This window comes from Perissodus microlepis, chromosome 11 (genome assembly GCF_051167445.1).
Source record: "Perissodus microlepis isolate ML-2025 ecotype Zambia chromosome 11, ASM5116744v1, whole genome shotgun sequence".
Lineage (NCBI taxonomy): Eukaryota > Metazoa > Chordata > Actinopteri > Cichliformes > Cichlidae > Perissodus > Perissodus microlepis.
Window position 1 is genome coordinate 7498479 of NC_140471.1, and position 15795 is coordinate 7514273.

The 15795-nt window shown below is 42.4% G+C and overlaps 1 protein-coding gene across 4 annotated transcripts in view; it reads right to left on the reverse strand.

Moving 5' to 3' along the window:
* Positions 1-15795, reverse strand: part of vps13b (vacuolar protein sorting 13 homolog B) — a 298568-nt gene that overhangs the window by 80173 nt on the left and 202600 nt on the right. For all 4 annotated transcript variants that reach the window (XM_084942710.1, XM_084942712.1, XM_084942711.1 and 1 more), the window contains 3 exons: positions 5032-5373; positions 3948-4368; positions 3587-3724 (listed from right to left, as the gene is read on the reverse strand). In XM_084942710.1, the coding sequence (XP_084798836.1) occupies positions 3587-3724; positions 3948-4368; positions 5032-5373 (901 nt within the window). The remainder of the gene's footprint in view (positions 1-3586; positions 3725-3947; positions 4369-5031; positions 5374-15795) is intronic.

Below are 15795 nucleotides of genomic sequence, written 5' to 3' on the forward strand. Positions count from 1 at the left end.
GTCACCAAGCAGGGGCACTGAAAAAAGTACATTAACAGCAATGAGATTCACATATACGAATGATTTAGCTGAAAACACTCTGATGTTTGCCCTGAATGTAACAAATATTTTAAACTGGCGACTGTCAGTAGAAGGCTTGTGCAAAGAGCAAACGTCCAGCCTGAAGGCTGAAAGGTGGTGCTCGCATACTTTTAAATAACAGGCCTTAATGTGAACAGGCTGCAGGGACTCACAGACTGGCCCTTCTCAGGTGTCAGCCTCTATTAGCACTGGAGAAAGTGGAAGATCAAGGTCTAACAGAGGTATACACACACGCACAAACACACACACCCCTCTGCAAAGTAGTGTGGGAGATCAAACACGTTTTACTACCCAGGTTACTGTGGCTTTTTGGTGAGGTCACGTGTGATGCTGTCCCCACTTTGAACCTGGCGTTGGTATATGTGATTATGCGTAACCACCAGAAACATTGTTTTCATTCCCACCCCCTCCCCTCTGAATTCTCTAGCTGACTTTCATGCTTGACACTTGACAGTGGAAAGCCTGTGTCTGACACAGGTGGCAATGTGTCAAATTACGCGGGACCTGTATGTGAAGGGCATGTGTTTCTTTCTGGGTTCGGAAGTGCAAACAATATTTTGGGGGGGTACCTGTTGCTTCCCAACATTACAAAAAAGTCACTCAGATGACTTGAATCAGAGAGGGTCTGGATGGTTCGGAGGGGCACACCCTTGTATACAGTAAATGACAACATTTCTACGAACTCTGGTTTGACAGAAACCAGGGACAGAGAGCAGTGCTTCCAATTTGTTCAAGCTAATCTATCACCTGCTTCTTTACAGAGGAAAGGCGGATCTCGACTTCGAGTGGTAGCAGTTACGATTCTGGACATGACTAACAAAAAATGAGCAGGGAGGGAAAGTATGCGTATTTGTGTGCTCACTGGTTGCTGCTCGTGTTGAAAAAAAACCCCCGATCCACTCAGGACTTTATCATCTATGTCTCCGCTGGTCAAGCCTTGAACTCAAGTAGTTCTGAAAAGGCTGACGTTCTGTAAGCATCGGCATTAGTTATGTTTATGTGAGCGCACGCATGTATTTGATGAGCAGCTGCTGAGTGGGGGTCAATGCTGAAACACCATCCAGTTTACAGTACACATTTTACAAGTGTTTCCCACTCAGCATCCTTGGGAGGGCCGCTTTGATTGGTCTTGCTGAATAAATGCTGCTGAAATTGCGAGCATATTGCTGTAAACACACAGCAAGATGTGGCCTCACGGCTGTCTTCTCTCCATCTGTGCTGGGCTGAGATAAATTAAATGTGAAGAACTGTCAAATTAAAGTAGGGGCCGCCAAACATGATACACATAGCAGCACCCACATAGTTACAGAGACTTACACACAAATAAATCACCTGTAAAAACAACAGAAGGACAAATGAATAAAATGCTAAATGCGTTTGTTCTTCATAATCCAGTTTTCAGCTAGTCAATCATAGTCAGGGCATTTCTTGAACTACTTAGTGATTCATTTATGAATTAGAAAATAATTTGTCAGTGTCCCGTCCAAACATTTTGTGAATAAGGGTCTTCTACAAAAACAACCTCTGGTATTGGGATTCTTCTGCTCTGTGTAACTTCTTCCTTTTCTCCCCCGACCTTGAAGACGATAATTATCTTCCCCAGAGAGTTATCCAACTAAACAACACAAAGCTGAAAGTGTGTGTATGGATGCATGTGTCGGAGTGTGTGACTATGTGGTTGAAGGGGTGAGGAAGAACCAGTAGCATGTGTGGTCAATTCTCGAAATTTCCAGCAGAGCCTGACCCGGAGCAACCTCACACTGAGCCTGGATCCTGTCTGAGTCATGTGGTATGGTTTTGTGTGTGTGTGTGTGTTTGTGTGTAAAGAGAATGAATGTGAGTGATTGTGATGCAGCTAATCCTACTGAGAGAGAGAGATAGCTCATCTCTTTATTAGTTCAAGGGAAACACCTGACTGTAATTTCACATTATTGGCATCGCCACTTCAGCTGCACTCAGGCATCAGATATAACTACAGTATAATTATCATTAGAGATATAACTCTGTTCAGTGAAAAGGACAGGGCTTCTATAAATAAATTACGTAAATCGAAAAATCAACACTGAGCCATATACACTTTTTAATAACCTAATAAACAAATAAACTGAATCTATTTAACCCACCATGCACCTGAGCGATAACTGCTCCTCTTTCTTACCTTTTTCCACAGGCAGATTAAAGCATACCAATGTTGCAGGGCACTCTCTTTCCACTCCTTAATGCACATACTGTGAAGTATCATTTATTACCATATACCTTAAAATCTGTTAAAACAGTTATGCAATCTGGACTCACTCAAAGGTCTCACTCATTGGTTAGTGGCGTCACTGATGGATCTGGTTGTGTTTGCTTGTACTGTGTGATTGTTGGGGTGTACATAGAGCTGCATTGTATTGTGTTGTGGGCCTCCAGGTGGACAGAGCAGCTAAGGGCTTTCAGCTGACAGCAGGAAGTAAAGTGTGTGGGAGCAAGGGAGTGATATGCTTTGCTAAACTATTATCAATAACACCTCCAGTCCATCCTGTGCTCCCTGTATACACGCACAGTATATGTTCATGATTGTATGCATGTGGAAGAAAGACAGGCTATATGTCAAAGTATGTCTGTAGTTAGGTGTCAGTGCGTATGCATCTGCAACATCTGGCCTGGGTTCAGGGAGCTGAACTCTAGAAGATGTTCTGCGCCTACACACGCTCACAGGGATAAAAAGGTTGTGCACACTGAGACTCAAAGGCCCACTCACACTTTTATTTATTGCTCTTGTATTTGTGTAGAATGTCAACCACACCCTTAGGTCAAAAACCTTAGCTTAAAGCTACTCATATGGATATCATATCAACCTAAAAATAGAGAACCAAACACAGTGACAGGCAAATTCAAAGAAGCATGAGACTACACGCTTAAACCCACAGGGGATTGTATTGTACTGTTCAAAGAAACGGACACCTGCGATATCAGTGGCTTTCTGAAGCAAACATCCATAAGGTTACTTATAATTTTCTCATCATGTGCTCACATGTGTGTTTACTCGTGTGCAGTATATAGAAAACTGGCTGTGAAATTGCTGTGTTTAAGGATGACAGTTTGAACTGCTGTTATAAGACTAAACACAGAAAGAAAAACAAGAACTTATGGATAAAGGTAAAGGGACTAAAATGAACCCAGAGCTGAAACTGGATTTTTGGATGGTATTATACACCAGAGGAAGTCAGTGCTAAAAATGAAGCATGTTGTTGTTTTAACTAAAATACAGCGCTGTGACAAAGTATTTAGCCCCTGAATTTTGTATATTTGTCCCACTTAAATGTTTGGGATCATCAAACAAATTTAAATCCAAGTAAATACAGAATGATGATTTCATATATTGAGGGAAAGAAGCCATCCAAACCTACCGGGACCAGTGTAAAAAAAAAACAAAAAAAACTGCCCCCTTTTGTTAAATCCCACCCACCTTTTTTGCATGAGTATACAAAAGTGTGTGTGTGTGTGTGTGCACGATTCCCACCTGGTCCATTTAAGAAATCCTTAATCTGGAGGCAGAGCAGAGGGGGAGGAATCCCCGTTTTACTGTCCACCTCTCCTGCTACTGTCTGCAGCCAAAACACATTGTAGTCCAGAGATTCTGGTAGAGTCTTTCCCGGGTCTGAACAAAACGAGGCACATAAAAACATGAATAGAAAAATAAAAGGTCATACATGTCAACATCAGGAAGTTTCACATTTATTAGTTTGAGTGAATATGACTCATGGGGGGAGATGGAAGTCAATTTGTCCAGGATCTACAGTTTAATAACAAAATTCAAATCCATTTACCTTTTAAAAGTATCCCCAGCCATCCCCAGGAACATATTTACTTATCTCTCTCACCTAGACACTTGTAGTCAGCAGCTACTCCTCTTAAGGACACATCAAACACAGACAGCTCCATCCTCTGTTTGCGGTGGTGACAGCTGAGAAGGGCAGAAGGTTGCATCACCTGTAGGTACAAGAGGGGTTCCAACACCTGGTCGCCAGCCCCTCTTCTCCCAGGCTGCCTAACTATGGTTACACCAAGTGCTTGACGGGCTGAGGAGCGTGTCGGAGTAGGCAGGCCATCCAGGGAGAGCAGGCTTCCTCTCAGCAGTGGAGAGGCCGGTTGGGAGGTGTTGCTGTTGAGGATGTCCTCAGCAGTCAAGCCAGCAAGTGAACTCTGGGTAGCTGGAGGCAGATCTGGAGTTGGGGATGCCGAGGCTGAATGTGACTCAGACTGGAGGCTGGTCTCAGGCTGGTTGAGGGCACTCTTTCCAACCTGAATCAGATAAAAAGGAATCTCTTACTACTGCAGCAGCATTCCTATGAAATCACTGGAATTTGAGGATCTTACTTTGGTTCTGTTGACCTTATACATATCAAATTGGGCTGTTTGGTGCTGCTTATAAAAACTTGAACCAAAAAACATAATGTGCACTCTGTGTAGATGTGAGCAAGTTTAATTTATCAGCTCCAAATGCACAACACGGTTATTTGTTTGCTTTTCTATCTTGAGTGGGCTTATGTTGAACTGGTGCCCAGGTGTCTTTGAGTTCCACATCTGCTTAGACTGTGGGAATCTTTTGAAATGATTTATCAGCATAAATACACACACAGTATATTAATGTTATTATGTGGATAGATGAGCACTGATGATCCATGTTGCACTATATTAAATTGAGTTGTTATATTTATGATAATTTAGACTGTATGAAACTACTTTTATCAGACACACAAAATAATTGCAAATTATATTTTCAATTAGACAACTGTACAAAATCAACCTGCTGTAAAACTCAAACATTATAACTCTTATAATAACATAATAACACTGCATGCTATTGTACATGTTTTCTATTATAATTCACGACACGTGGATAACAAAGAGATCCAGAAACTGATGCGTGCAAGAGCTTCCATGTGACAAGCTTTTATTATTTACCTTATCCCCAGGCTGCATCTTTTCCGGTGTGCCAGGAGTATCCGACAGAGAGGGAATTGCCTTTGGAGGGCTGGAGCAAGCATAGGTCATCACAGACAGCCTACTAGCGGTGAGAAAGATGTCAAAGGGGATAAAGCTTAGGTTCTTGGTAATGGTGGACTTGTGGGAGGGTCTGGCAATGCAGTGGTGACTGGCCCCGCTTTGTTGCTCTATTTGCACAATACGGATGCGAGCGCTGTCACTGCCGAAGCCGCTGTCCTGTCCAGTCCCACTGTGCCGCGATGAAGAGTCAGTGCCCGCTACGGGGTCTCGACCACCTCGCGTCTGCTCATGCCGACGCAGCTGTATATAAAAACATTGAAGGGAAAGCCATGTTGACACAGATGCATATGTTCTTGGCAAAAAAAAAAAAAAAGTGCAAAGGTTATTAGCATTAGCAGGACGAGAATAGGAGGGAAAAAGAAAGGAAAAAAAGCTTTTGTGTTTTGTGCTTCTGACCAGAGCACAACAAGGTTTGCAGAAAATTAAGGCGATTAAAAGATTAGTAAAACAGCAGTGCACCATCACTGATACACTTCCTAAAAAACTGTTGAAAAAGACCAAAATGCTATTTTTCAAAAGTGTAAAATCCATCACTAGAATGAATGCAAACCAACTGAACTGGATAAGCAGAGGAGGATGGATGGATTAATGGATGTATTAGTACCTCCACCCTTGTAAGGGTGGACCTGTTGTTCACTGACATGCAAAGAAAGAAAACCATAAAAGTCTAGGTAATGTAACTTAGCTTTATCATGTTTGCTTTTTATAAATTGATAACAGCTATCAGAAGCTAACGTAAGCAGTATGGCTACTAACCTGTGCAAGCCATGAAATTATAAGGTAAAGAGTGTAAATACACAATAATAATTACCACTTTATGATAAAAAATTATGGCTTAAAAAAGAGAAGTCTGTTTGCAATAAAAGACATGGCCTTATCTCAAACCAAAGCAAGCTGCTGTGTTAGCATTACCATGGAGATAAGGGAAGCAAATGAAACTGGAGAACATTTGCTGTTTTGTTTTTTTTAATCTGTAAATCAGTTTCTTGTGTCGGTCCTGGCTTTATGAGAGAACACAAATCAAATAACTCATTTGATTGAATCCATGGACAAATTGACCAAAGAAGGGAAGCATCGTACAGCCACAGAGACATTAAAGGCATGCTCTGGGACTTTTTACTGTGGTCTAATAATCATTTTGCACTTCTTACAATATTGGAAATGTCTACAAAAAAAGAGCCTCACCCCAGCAAATCAAAATGTTTTGTGTAGTTACTGTGGTATTGTGTATGAAGCAGCTGAGATTTTATGCTTGGCTCCAGCTAACGGATGTCGGGAGGGTTCCAGCCGTTGTGGCAATAAAAATCTTGCAGTGACAGATGATATAAATCAACGCGAGCACTGTTGCTGGATTTCAAGTGACAATGAAAACAGGCATCTTTATTCTGCTACCAAAGAATGCCATCTTCCAAGGCTACAAAGAAGCTGCCATTAGCTCCCATGGGATAGATATGAGACAAATAACTAAAACTAAATGCTACCTACCAAATCACTTACTGGACATGTTTCCAGAACTGACATATATAGCTGGAATATCGAAATGATTTGACTTTTTGAAAAAATTCCCAAATGTGTGGAAACATTTCTAGATGCTAAGAAAAACTGTTTGGATCACAACACACAGAAGCACTTTGTTAAAGTGGAGCAGAGGCTGACGTAAGAAAAAAGGAAAAAATGAAAGAATGCAAACAGTCTCATGTAAGCATATAAGGTGGGTCTGGTGTGTTTGACCACTACTTTACATCAAAAAAATCCTACATACTGTACAGGTTTGTTAGACGCAGCATGAGTAGTCAGTTACTCACCAGTTCCAACACCACAGTTACACCATGACTGAGGCCTATCCCCAGTGTTTCCCATCCATGTAAACAGGAACAACGTCAGTTTCGATTAGCTACTGCTGTCTTTTGAAACATGATGAATTGTAAAACACAGGAGACAGACCCAAGGTGTGTCCCATTCTCTCCCACCCTCATCTGCTCCAGTCTGCACATGGTTGCTATTACAGCATGTACTCTCAGCTGCCCCCTCTCTTTCTCTGCATCACTCCCTTCCACACACTCCAATGAGAATTTTAAATGTATATTATTGCTGTGGCGGAGATAGTGTTTCAAGACCTCCAGGCAAACACTAAACCCACTGGCAGCACATTAGACAGAATACTTGACTTATTAGATATTTCCTATTCTAAACAGTGTCATCAAAGGCTAAGAACAAGAGCCATATAAAACGCAGCAGCATGCCTGCCTGCCTGTTCTGTTCAACTGGGCTCATGTGTGGGGCTTCCATAGGATTGGCCTAGCCAGATCCCCTTCCTTTCTCTGCCATAATGAGGACAGGATGTGTGCATTTCTTTTCTGTAGAAATGTCAGATTTTCCAAGCAATGAGGAGGAGAGAGAAGGCAGAAAGGGCCTGGACTTGTCTCCATGTGTGTTAAGTTAAGCGAGTGAAACTTGCATTGAGGTAAGGAGGTATTTGAAAAGGTATTCAGCAAAGGCAAAACATCCCCTCCGAGGAGCACCCGACATTGGAAGGGACAAATAAGCTGCATAGCAGCTGGGAAAGAGAGCGAGCCAGCAGAACCTGCCAGACGCTCTTTATGCTTTTCCCCCTTCCCAAACGTAGGCTGTACACATGCATTTACAATTACAGCAAATACCCCATCTTCTCTTTAACCACCACTACTAGCAGAGTGCCCCCTAAGCAAATTTTTGGTCTATATTTAGATGTGCTTACAAGTGGAATAAGGGATGATGGGGAACACAATCAGAGCCACGCAGGAAGAGAGACAATGAAAAAACGTGCCAAATGCACAGTGTTCATAAGTTTGTGCATTCAATCAGTGTATTGACAAACATGTACGCATAAACACACATGAAGTCAGTGGCTATTCAATCACTTTAACTTGCTGCTTCTTGCAGCTTAGTTAGATCCTTATTGTACCTACTAACTGGAAAAAAACAGCATGTATACAAAGAAAACATATACCTCTATATGCATTAACTTTATACCAATTTATTCAATTATTGAGGGCAATAAATTTAAAATACAAACATTGACTGTAACTACAGGACCAGTCCCAGCTGGAATCCCCTTTTCCAGCTATTACTTTCTATTATATTATATAATGGCTTCACTGGAAAAGCTCTTTCCAGATCCCAATGCAATCTTCCTCTGGACTTAGGTGATCGTGATCATGAACGTGCAACTACGCACACATACACATCCCTCCACACCCGAACCCCCACCAGCCAATCGTGAGGTCATCCCATCAGAGTCTCCAGGCAGAGCATTCTGGAAAATGAAGGATAATCCCCAAAGTGTGAAACCATGAGTCTCCTGAGTGCCAATCATATCACAGTGCATCTGTGTGACTCCTGACCCCATTTCTATCAGTGTAACTCAGAACAGCTTGCTAAAGAAAGGCTAAGAATCGGAAGCAAGTGTCACATCATCCAAATGCCACCCGTTCACAGTGCTGGCTGGCTAGTCAAATATGACAGCATACTTTTTACATTTGAATATCACATATGCAGTTGATGCTTTCCAGATGAATGAAAAGTAAGTTGCCATTCGGGATCAGGGATCAGGGAACATGAAAATCTGGATTTTTAAGATGGTAGGGAAGTCCATGGTAGTCGACAGGAAAGAATAAAATAAATACGATCCAAGTAACAAAGGTGACTATTATTCCTTTCAAGACGGCCCATTTAATAGCCACATATCCAAACTGTAGTCCGACTACATTCAGGTTCTTATAATACAAGGATTCCCAAAAGTTCCCAGACTGAAATGGTGCAACAGGATAAAAACCCACAAAAATAGCACTAAATGAGACTAAAATTCCTTTATCCCCAAGCAATACACTGGCCACGTTTGAAGCAGACTGGATGAATGGTTGATGAGATATGTGTAGAGCACACAGAGAGGCATACAGAGATTTCTTGATTTATTAGTGAAATGCTTCAGCTTGAATTCCTCCAGTGAATGACAGGCTGTTGCAGTAGCCATAGCAGCCAGGTGAGGTCAGCTTAGGGAACTGAGCCACTTTTCATGCATTTTTAGTAGAAAAATGGTTTATCACATTTTTCCCATGTTCTCTTGTAACTCCAGTAGAATTCCCATTGAAAAACACGGGAAGTCATTACTAAATCTTTCTGACAGCACTATTCAGTTCAGCTACTTGCTTGCAAAATGCCTACATTGAAATTAACTTCTGTATCTTGACTACATCAAAGTTTAGATGTTAAGCCCCTGCTGTGCTACCCACTTTTGTTTACCAGAAGCATAAAGCTGATAGCAGGCCTCTGTGTTATTGTGCCAATGAAGGAAAACTTCAATGCAGCAATACCTCATCCTAATCAAAATAACAATAATACTTTACCACATGCCATTAGAAACCACAACTCACTTGCTTATTTTCTTGAGGAAAACAGAGGAGGGAAGACATTTATAATATGAAGTCACTGCTTTGTACGCAATAATGCAGAGCAAGAAAGGGCATCAAAGGCAGTCATTTAGCACACTAAACTTTGTTTCAATAACAAAGGCAACCTGCTATGCACTTTAACTGAACCACAACAAAGAGGTAAAGGAAGGTCGTGACCCCAGAGCTCGCAAATGGATGCCGAGTGCTTCGGCGTGACTGTCGACTGTACTTTAAACAGTGTACTCCAAAGCTCAGGGCGCCAAGTGGGGCCATTTTAACAAGCTCCCTCCACCCAGTAATGCTGGTGGGTGGGTTTACTCCGCCAGGGTTTAGCAACATGTTTCTCAAAGGAACACGAGAGACAATATCCGAACCATTTTGTTTTTTCCTTCCACGCTCCAGGTCCCCAGATATCTCTCCTTACTCCATTTCTCCATCTATTGGTGTGGACCAAAGGAATAACAATGTGGGAATATTTTGCTTACCATGTCAGAGAATCTCTCGCTCCTTTGATGCCACGTGACTCACGGGGGGAAAGCAAACACTGCGGTGACAGTAATAATTTATGCATGTTGACATTCCTAAAGCGCTGGGTCAGTTGGAACACTTTTCATCCGGAAAGACCGACTGGGGCAGAAGCGAGGAGATGGCTGGTCTAAACAGAGGAGCATGAGAGAGGGGCTTGTGAAACACCTAACTGAAAAAACAAAGGAAAGATGAACCGACAAGAACATAAATGCAGAGATGATGTTCTTTGGTTTCCAGCTGCCCTAAAGTTTGGAAAAGCTCTGGCCCAGAAACAAAGATGAGAAATGATAAAGGCGGGAGAATGGAAAGAACAACTGTACAGAGAGCGAGTTAATGTGGTCCATCTGGGGAACTACAGTTTGCTTCTCAACAAAGACCTGGCTCTGGAAGATGTGGCGACCAAAGCCTCTGTTTTATAATTGAACTTCAAAAACGTTTTTCTCTCATGCCTGCTCACGACATTAGCTTGCTTACAAATATTTTGCTACAAATAGAATGCAGATTGCCATTGCTTAGTACATCAGAGCTGCATCCAGAGCGCTGACATTACGCAGGCTACAGTAGTGTGCTCAACACGTTGAGTTTAAGACCGAGGCCTTCCCAGTGTGACTCCAGGCCCTTGGAGAAGCTCGCCAAACCCACCATGCCCCGCTCCAAAACTCTGGCAATCAAGAATGATTTAAAAGGTTTGACAGACACCACCCTTAAAGCTCAACAGGAGATGTATTGCTTCAGTCATCCCCGTCAGATCCACCATCTAAACCCAAATCCTCACAATTATGTCGCACCAATCAAATCTACTGCTTAGGTTAGGGGTGACTGTGAGGACGTGCAGGAATTACCCCATATCGCAACAATAGCACAAGCTCTTTATATAAGCAGGATGCAATGCAGTTGCCTAACTCGCCGAAGGAAGCGTTCAAAAGACGGCACAAGACAATTTCTAGATTAACACCACAAGCGTGTTAGTGAAAACAAACAAAGGAGGGAAAGCGGCCTGACCGTCATGATGCAAGTATTCAGAAATGATACACAGACTCTCTCTGCTCATCCGACATAATCTCTTGGCTGCAATCAGACACTGCTGAGCAGACTTTATCACCAAATGCTTCCATCATTAATAATGAACATGATACAAGATAAACTAAATAAGCAGAGTTACAAAAGTGAAATTTTAAAGCTAAATGGAGGACTTGGCAGCTCGAACACCGCTGATAAATGTCGTCTGATGGCCTTTATGCACTTAATATGAAAACATGGTATCCCGTCCGATATACCTAAACAACTGCACCCAGGCTCGTAACATTTTACAGGGTACCTGTTTACAATAACTTGAAGGCCAGATAAGGGGGAAAAAAACCATGATGAGAAGTCACAGTGAGACAGAAGCACCCTGGGGTCTGTCTTTTCTCTGAGCCGCTATGATCCTAGCCCCCACAGCAGCAGAATATTCATCAGACGTACTTTTTTCTGTTTTTCCACAGGGATGGAGCAGAGCACAACTGGCTCTCGTTAGCCCTCACCATCCCTGTTTATTTTTGAGATCTGTGTGGGAGCAATTTTCTAATCTAAAGTACAGGCTCCAGTATATACCAAAAGTCCCTGAATGAGGTGAGATTAACGGTGGTCAAAGTTGTTTCTGAAAGTGGGCATAAAAGTCCCTTTCGCTGAGCTACTGTGAGACATCTCGGAGCTTGACTTTAGATGTTAGACCAGTGGTGTCTCTGTGAAGACACTGGCAGCGATTTTGCGTTCTTGACACATCTCATCGCTCGTTACATTTTCACTGGCAAAGCAAAGTGTGACACGCACCGTCACTCATGGTCTCACAATAAAGAATAAAGCAGCAAAGTACCTTAAGATTTCTCATCCGAGGTTTTGGCCTAACATCATTAGCTTTGGCGCTACGTTTTCAACAAACAAACAACAAAAGAAACCTCAAACTGCATTGTCTTCAGCATGACCTTGGCGGTTCAAGAAAGCAAATGTCTAAGAGACTTCAAAAAGCTGCAGAAATGCCTTTCATTAAGTCGTGGAGTGTTCTTCTGAAACTTGTGCTGCCTTCCAGCCATCTCTGTATTCTCTGCTTTAGTTACAAGTTTGTGAGCAGAGAGTAACAGCAGGGGAAAACAACAGAGTCCTGAGGTGATGTGAGGCTGTTTGGAGCAGGACAGGGTGGGAGGTGTAGGAGGCAGATGCTCAGCAGGTGGTCTTATAGAAGATTGGGAGCGACGCTGCTGTGATCAGCTCACGCTCCAGGAAGCCCGCACATACACGCTCACAATTTCGAAAAGAGACACAGTAAGAGCGCACCGCTTCATAAGTGAGGAGACACACAAATATGCACTTAAGACTGCACTGAAAACTCAAAAGTGGCATGAAGACAAAAACAATCCTGGCTCTCTGTCTATTTACAGCAGGAGGATTGAAGTAATCTTCCTGTAATTTGTGCCTGGATTAGCTACGAGGGTCGAGTGAGACAAAAGCTCTCGGGTTCTGCATGTTAGGCTCTCAAAGGAGAATTATGTAAGACCCCCTATCCCCTGACTTGGCTGACCAAGAAGGACCCTGATAATGGAAACATACTGTAGAGGACAAGGCTAAACTAACAAAAAAAATGTTCTGCAGACAGAAAAATGAACATGAACGTAGCTCAAAGGCTCATTTTGGGAGAACAAACAATTTCACATGTTCAAAGTAATGATAAACTGACTGCATGGATGGGTGGGGGGATTCAGAAGCAGCTTACTTGGACGGAAACACCTGTGTGAGGGGGCATCTGGTGATTCATTTTTGACATGTACACTGGAGCTCATCCAAGAAGACAAACTGAAGCAGGTGAAGTACAAAATCAAGCCCACGTCCTGATTATTTAAACCATCTGAGCTACGTTTTTCAGTTGTGTCTCCGGTGACTACATGGAACTTACCCGTGCATATCTGTCATTACCTTGACTTCATGTGGGTTTTACACGCTGCTATCAGGTTTCAGTTCCAGTCGCAAACTTAAACATATTCAGTTCACAAATGTACTGATAGATAACAGTTCATGTATACATGGAATAATGCTTGGTTCCTCCATCACTAACATTAAGAACACATGTGGCACAATAACTCACGCCATAATGCAGTACACATTACAACTACTCTCGTCGCTGAATAACCTCTTGTGAATCTTTCAATTAACTGAATTAAGGATGTTGTGTTTTGTTTTAGCAGAACTCAATGCTACTGCAGACCATAACGCAAAAAGACAAGAAAGAAAAAGGAGAATAACAAAGACACTACACACTCACACTTTTATTGCAATGTTCGAGTTACTTAATCTTCCCCATCACCTGTTTTTCTAGGTGGAATCTTGCTTTTACAGGTGGATGGAAGAAAAAATACCCCCACAACTATTTCCTCTTTTCACTTCACTGGACAAAAATTCTGTGTTTTTACACTGAACAAAATCTACCATAGTGTCTGCTAGCTGGCCTGGTGCACATTGCTTTTACTAGTCCCCTGGGTTTATGACCCTGTTTCCCTTGCAGGCAGAGAGAGAGGGCACTCCTGCTCACCTGAGTTGTCACTCGATCTCTGGGTTCACGGCGGGGGCCTCCTGCCTTTCCTCAAAGGCACCATTTGTTTCCCTGCTCTAACAGAATTCCGAGCTTTGTGATTTTATCTGGAGTTTTCACGCCAATTTTGCCAAAACCGATTGAGGAGAGAGCAAATTCAGCTGCTACTGATCTCAAATAGATTGAGTTTCCAAGGGGCCAATTTAAGAATGTGCCACGGTTATGCTCTGAGAAGAAGGTTGGTTGGAGTGCAGAGGCTGAACAGGGAAGGTGAGCTGTTATGACTGGCTGTCAATTAGCAGTTGATTCACACAGAAGGGTCAGTTAGACACAGGGAAAAAAGAAAAAGATATGGTTTCATAACAAAAGAAGGGCAGCAAGATGAACATTGGCTATGAAAATATGTATGTTTAAGATAAGCTGAGACGACACTTACTTTACAGATCTAAGGCAGCCAAAATGGAAAAGGAGACAGCTGCACAAGGAGCTTTATTTATTATTCCTCTCAGCAGCAACCGGGCAAATGAAAATAGTGCTAAGCAGGATGGGGAAAGGTCAGGGTGAAAGGAATCTGGCCCTCAGAGAGGGTTAATAGCCAGGTTGACTGGTTAAGAGCTGACCTCTCAGGAACATCAGCTCCCAGCTTTACAGACAAATTCTTTGGACGGAGACAGGAATCAAAGCAAACACCACATTCAGACGCTGTACTCTCACTGTGTAATGGCTCATCTTTGAACATTTCTTCCTTACTCTCTTCCCTCTTCTCTCATTTGGCAAACCTCTCTCAAGCTGTCTCCACTGTCTGCTCTGTTACTTTTCCATGCTTTAGATTTTTACCCTCGTTTCATGTCTCCTTATTTCTGTTGGCCAGCAGAGCACTGAAAAGATCCTCTGACACCTTACTGTCCTGGAAAGATCAGAGGTCAAGAAAGATACTCGAGTTCTCAAAGCTCAACAGCTACAAGACAATATGAAACACTCATCACAAAGAGGAGTGGCTTGGGAAACGGTTTACTTTAAACATATACAGACGAGGATTCGGCCGCAGGTCGCTCGCTGAGCCAAGCTTGTCAACAGCACCGTGGCTAAGATAAGCTGTCCTACGTGCTTTTGACATCTAGCTAACACTCCTACGTGAAAGAGAGCTACATACAGGCCATCAAGCTTCCATGCTCCCACAGTAACATTTAGCAGTATTTGGTAAGAGTGAGTTACTTTTATTTGGTTATTATACTTAACATTATGCAAAATTCTCAAGATATTTGAAAGGATGACCTGTCACAGAACTGTATTCTGTTTGTTCATGTAATCCCAGACTAATGGGAGCTCTGAGGAGGCCCCATCACGAAACAGTATGGCACATCAGTATACATGACACTATGACATTTTATTTTAAACCATAAGACACACTAAACTCATTTTTTTTATAAGGGACAGTTTTTAAATCTAGTAAGTGTAGTTGAGTGTGGCTGTGTGGACAATTATTTCAGGAAAAAAAGCCACTATGCCTCCTTAAGGGTAGACATTTAAGACTAAACAGATGTAACAGCAGTATTATTGTCTCCAGAGGAGGAACCCTGCCCAATAGCAGCCATTTAGTCCAGTAACTAGCTAGCTATGGAAGAGCCAACACTCTTCCAGCAAGCAGACGTGCCAGTTCCACGATGGAGAAAAGATTGAATGGGATAGACAGTGTGGGAAAGAAAGTTGGACAAGGTAAACAGAGAGAAGGCAATAATGGGTGACTGGGAACTTGATGTATTTTCTAAGATTTATACTTCAGACAGTCCAACCTGATAACATCTTGTAAACCTGTATACAACCCTTTACATGTTTGTGTGTGCACTGGCATCAGTGGGGATGTATGTGTGTTTGTTTGTGTGTGTGTGTGTACATGAGTGTTGGAGGAAGTCTAAATCCCCGTTTCCCATGCGTGTAATCATCCCAGGATGAGGTGGAAGATGAAGCCGACCGGGACTTCCCCTGCACCAGAGGGTATTTTCCTCTAACACTGTGGTACGAGCACATGGCTGACCCGGGCTGCCTCTGTATGTGCTTTTTTTACTATGTGTGTATGTGTGTGTGTGAAAGAGAGTGATAAAAATAAAAAAGTATTATTATCACTGCTAAAATAATATGTTT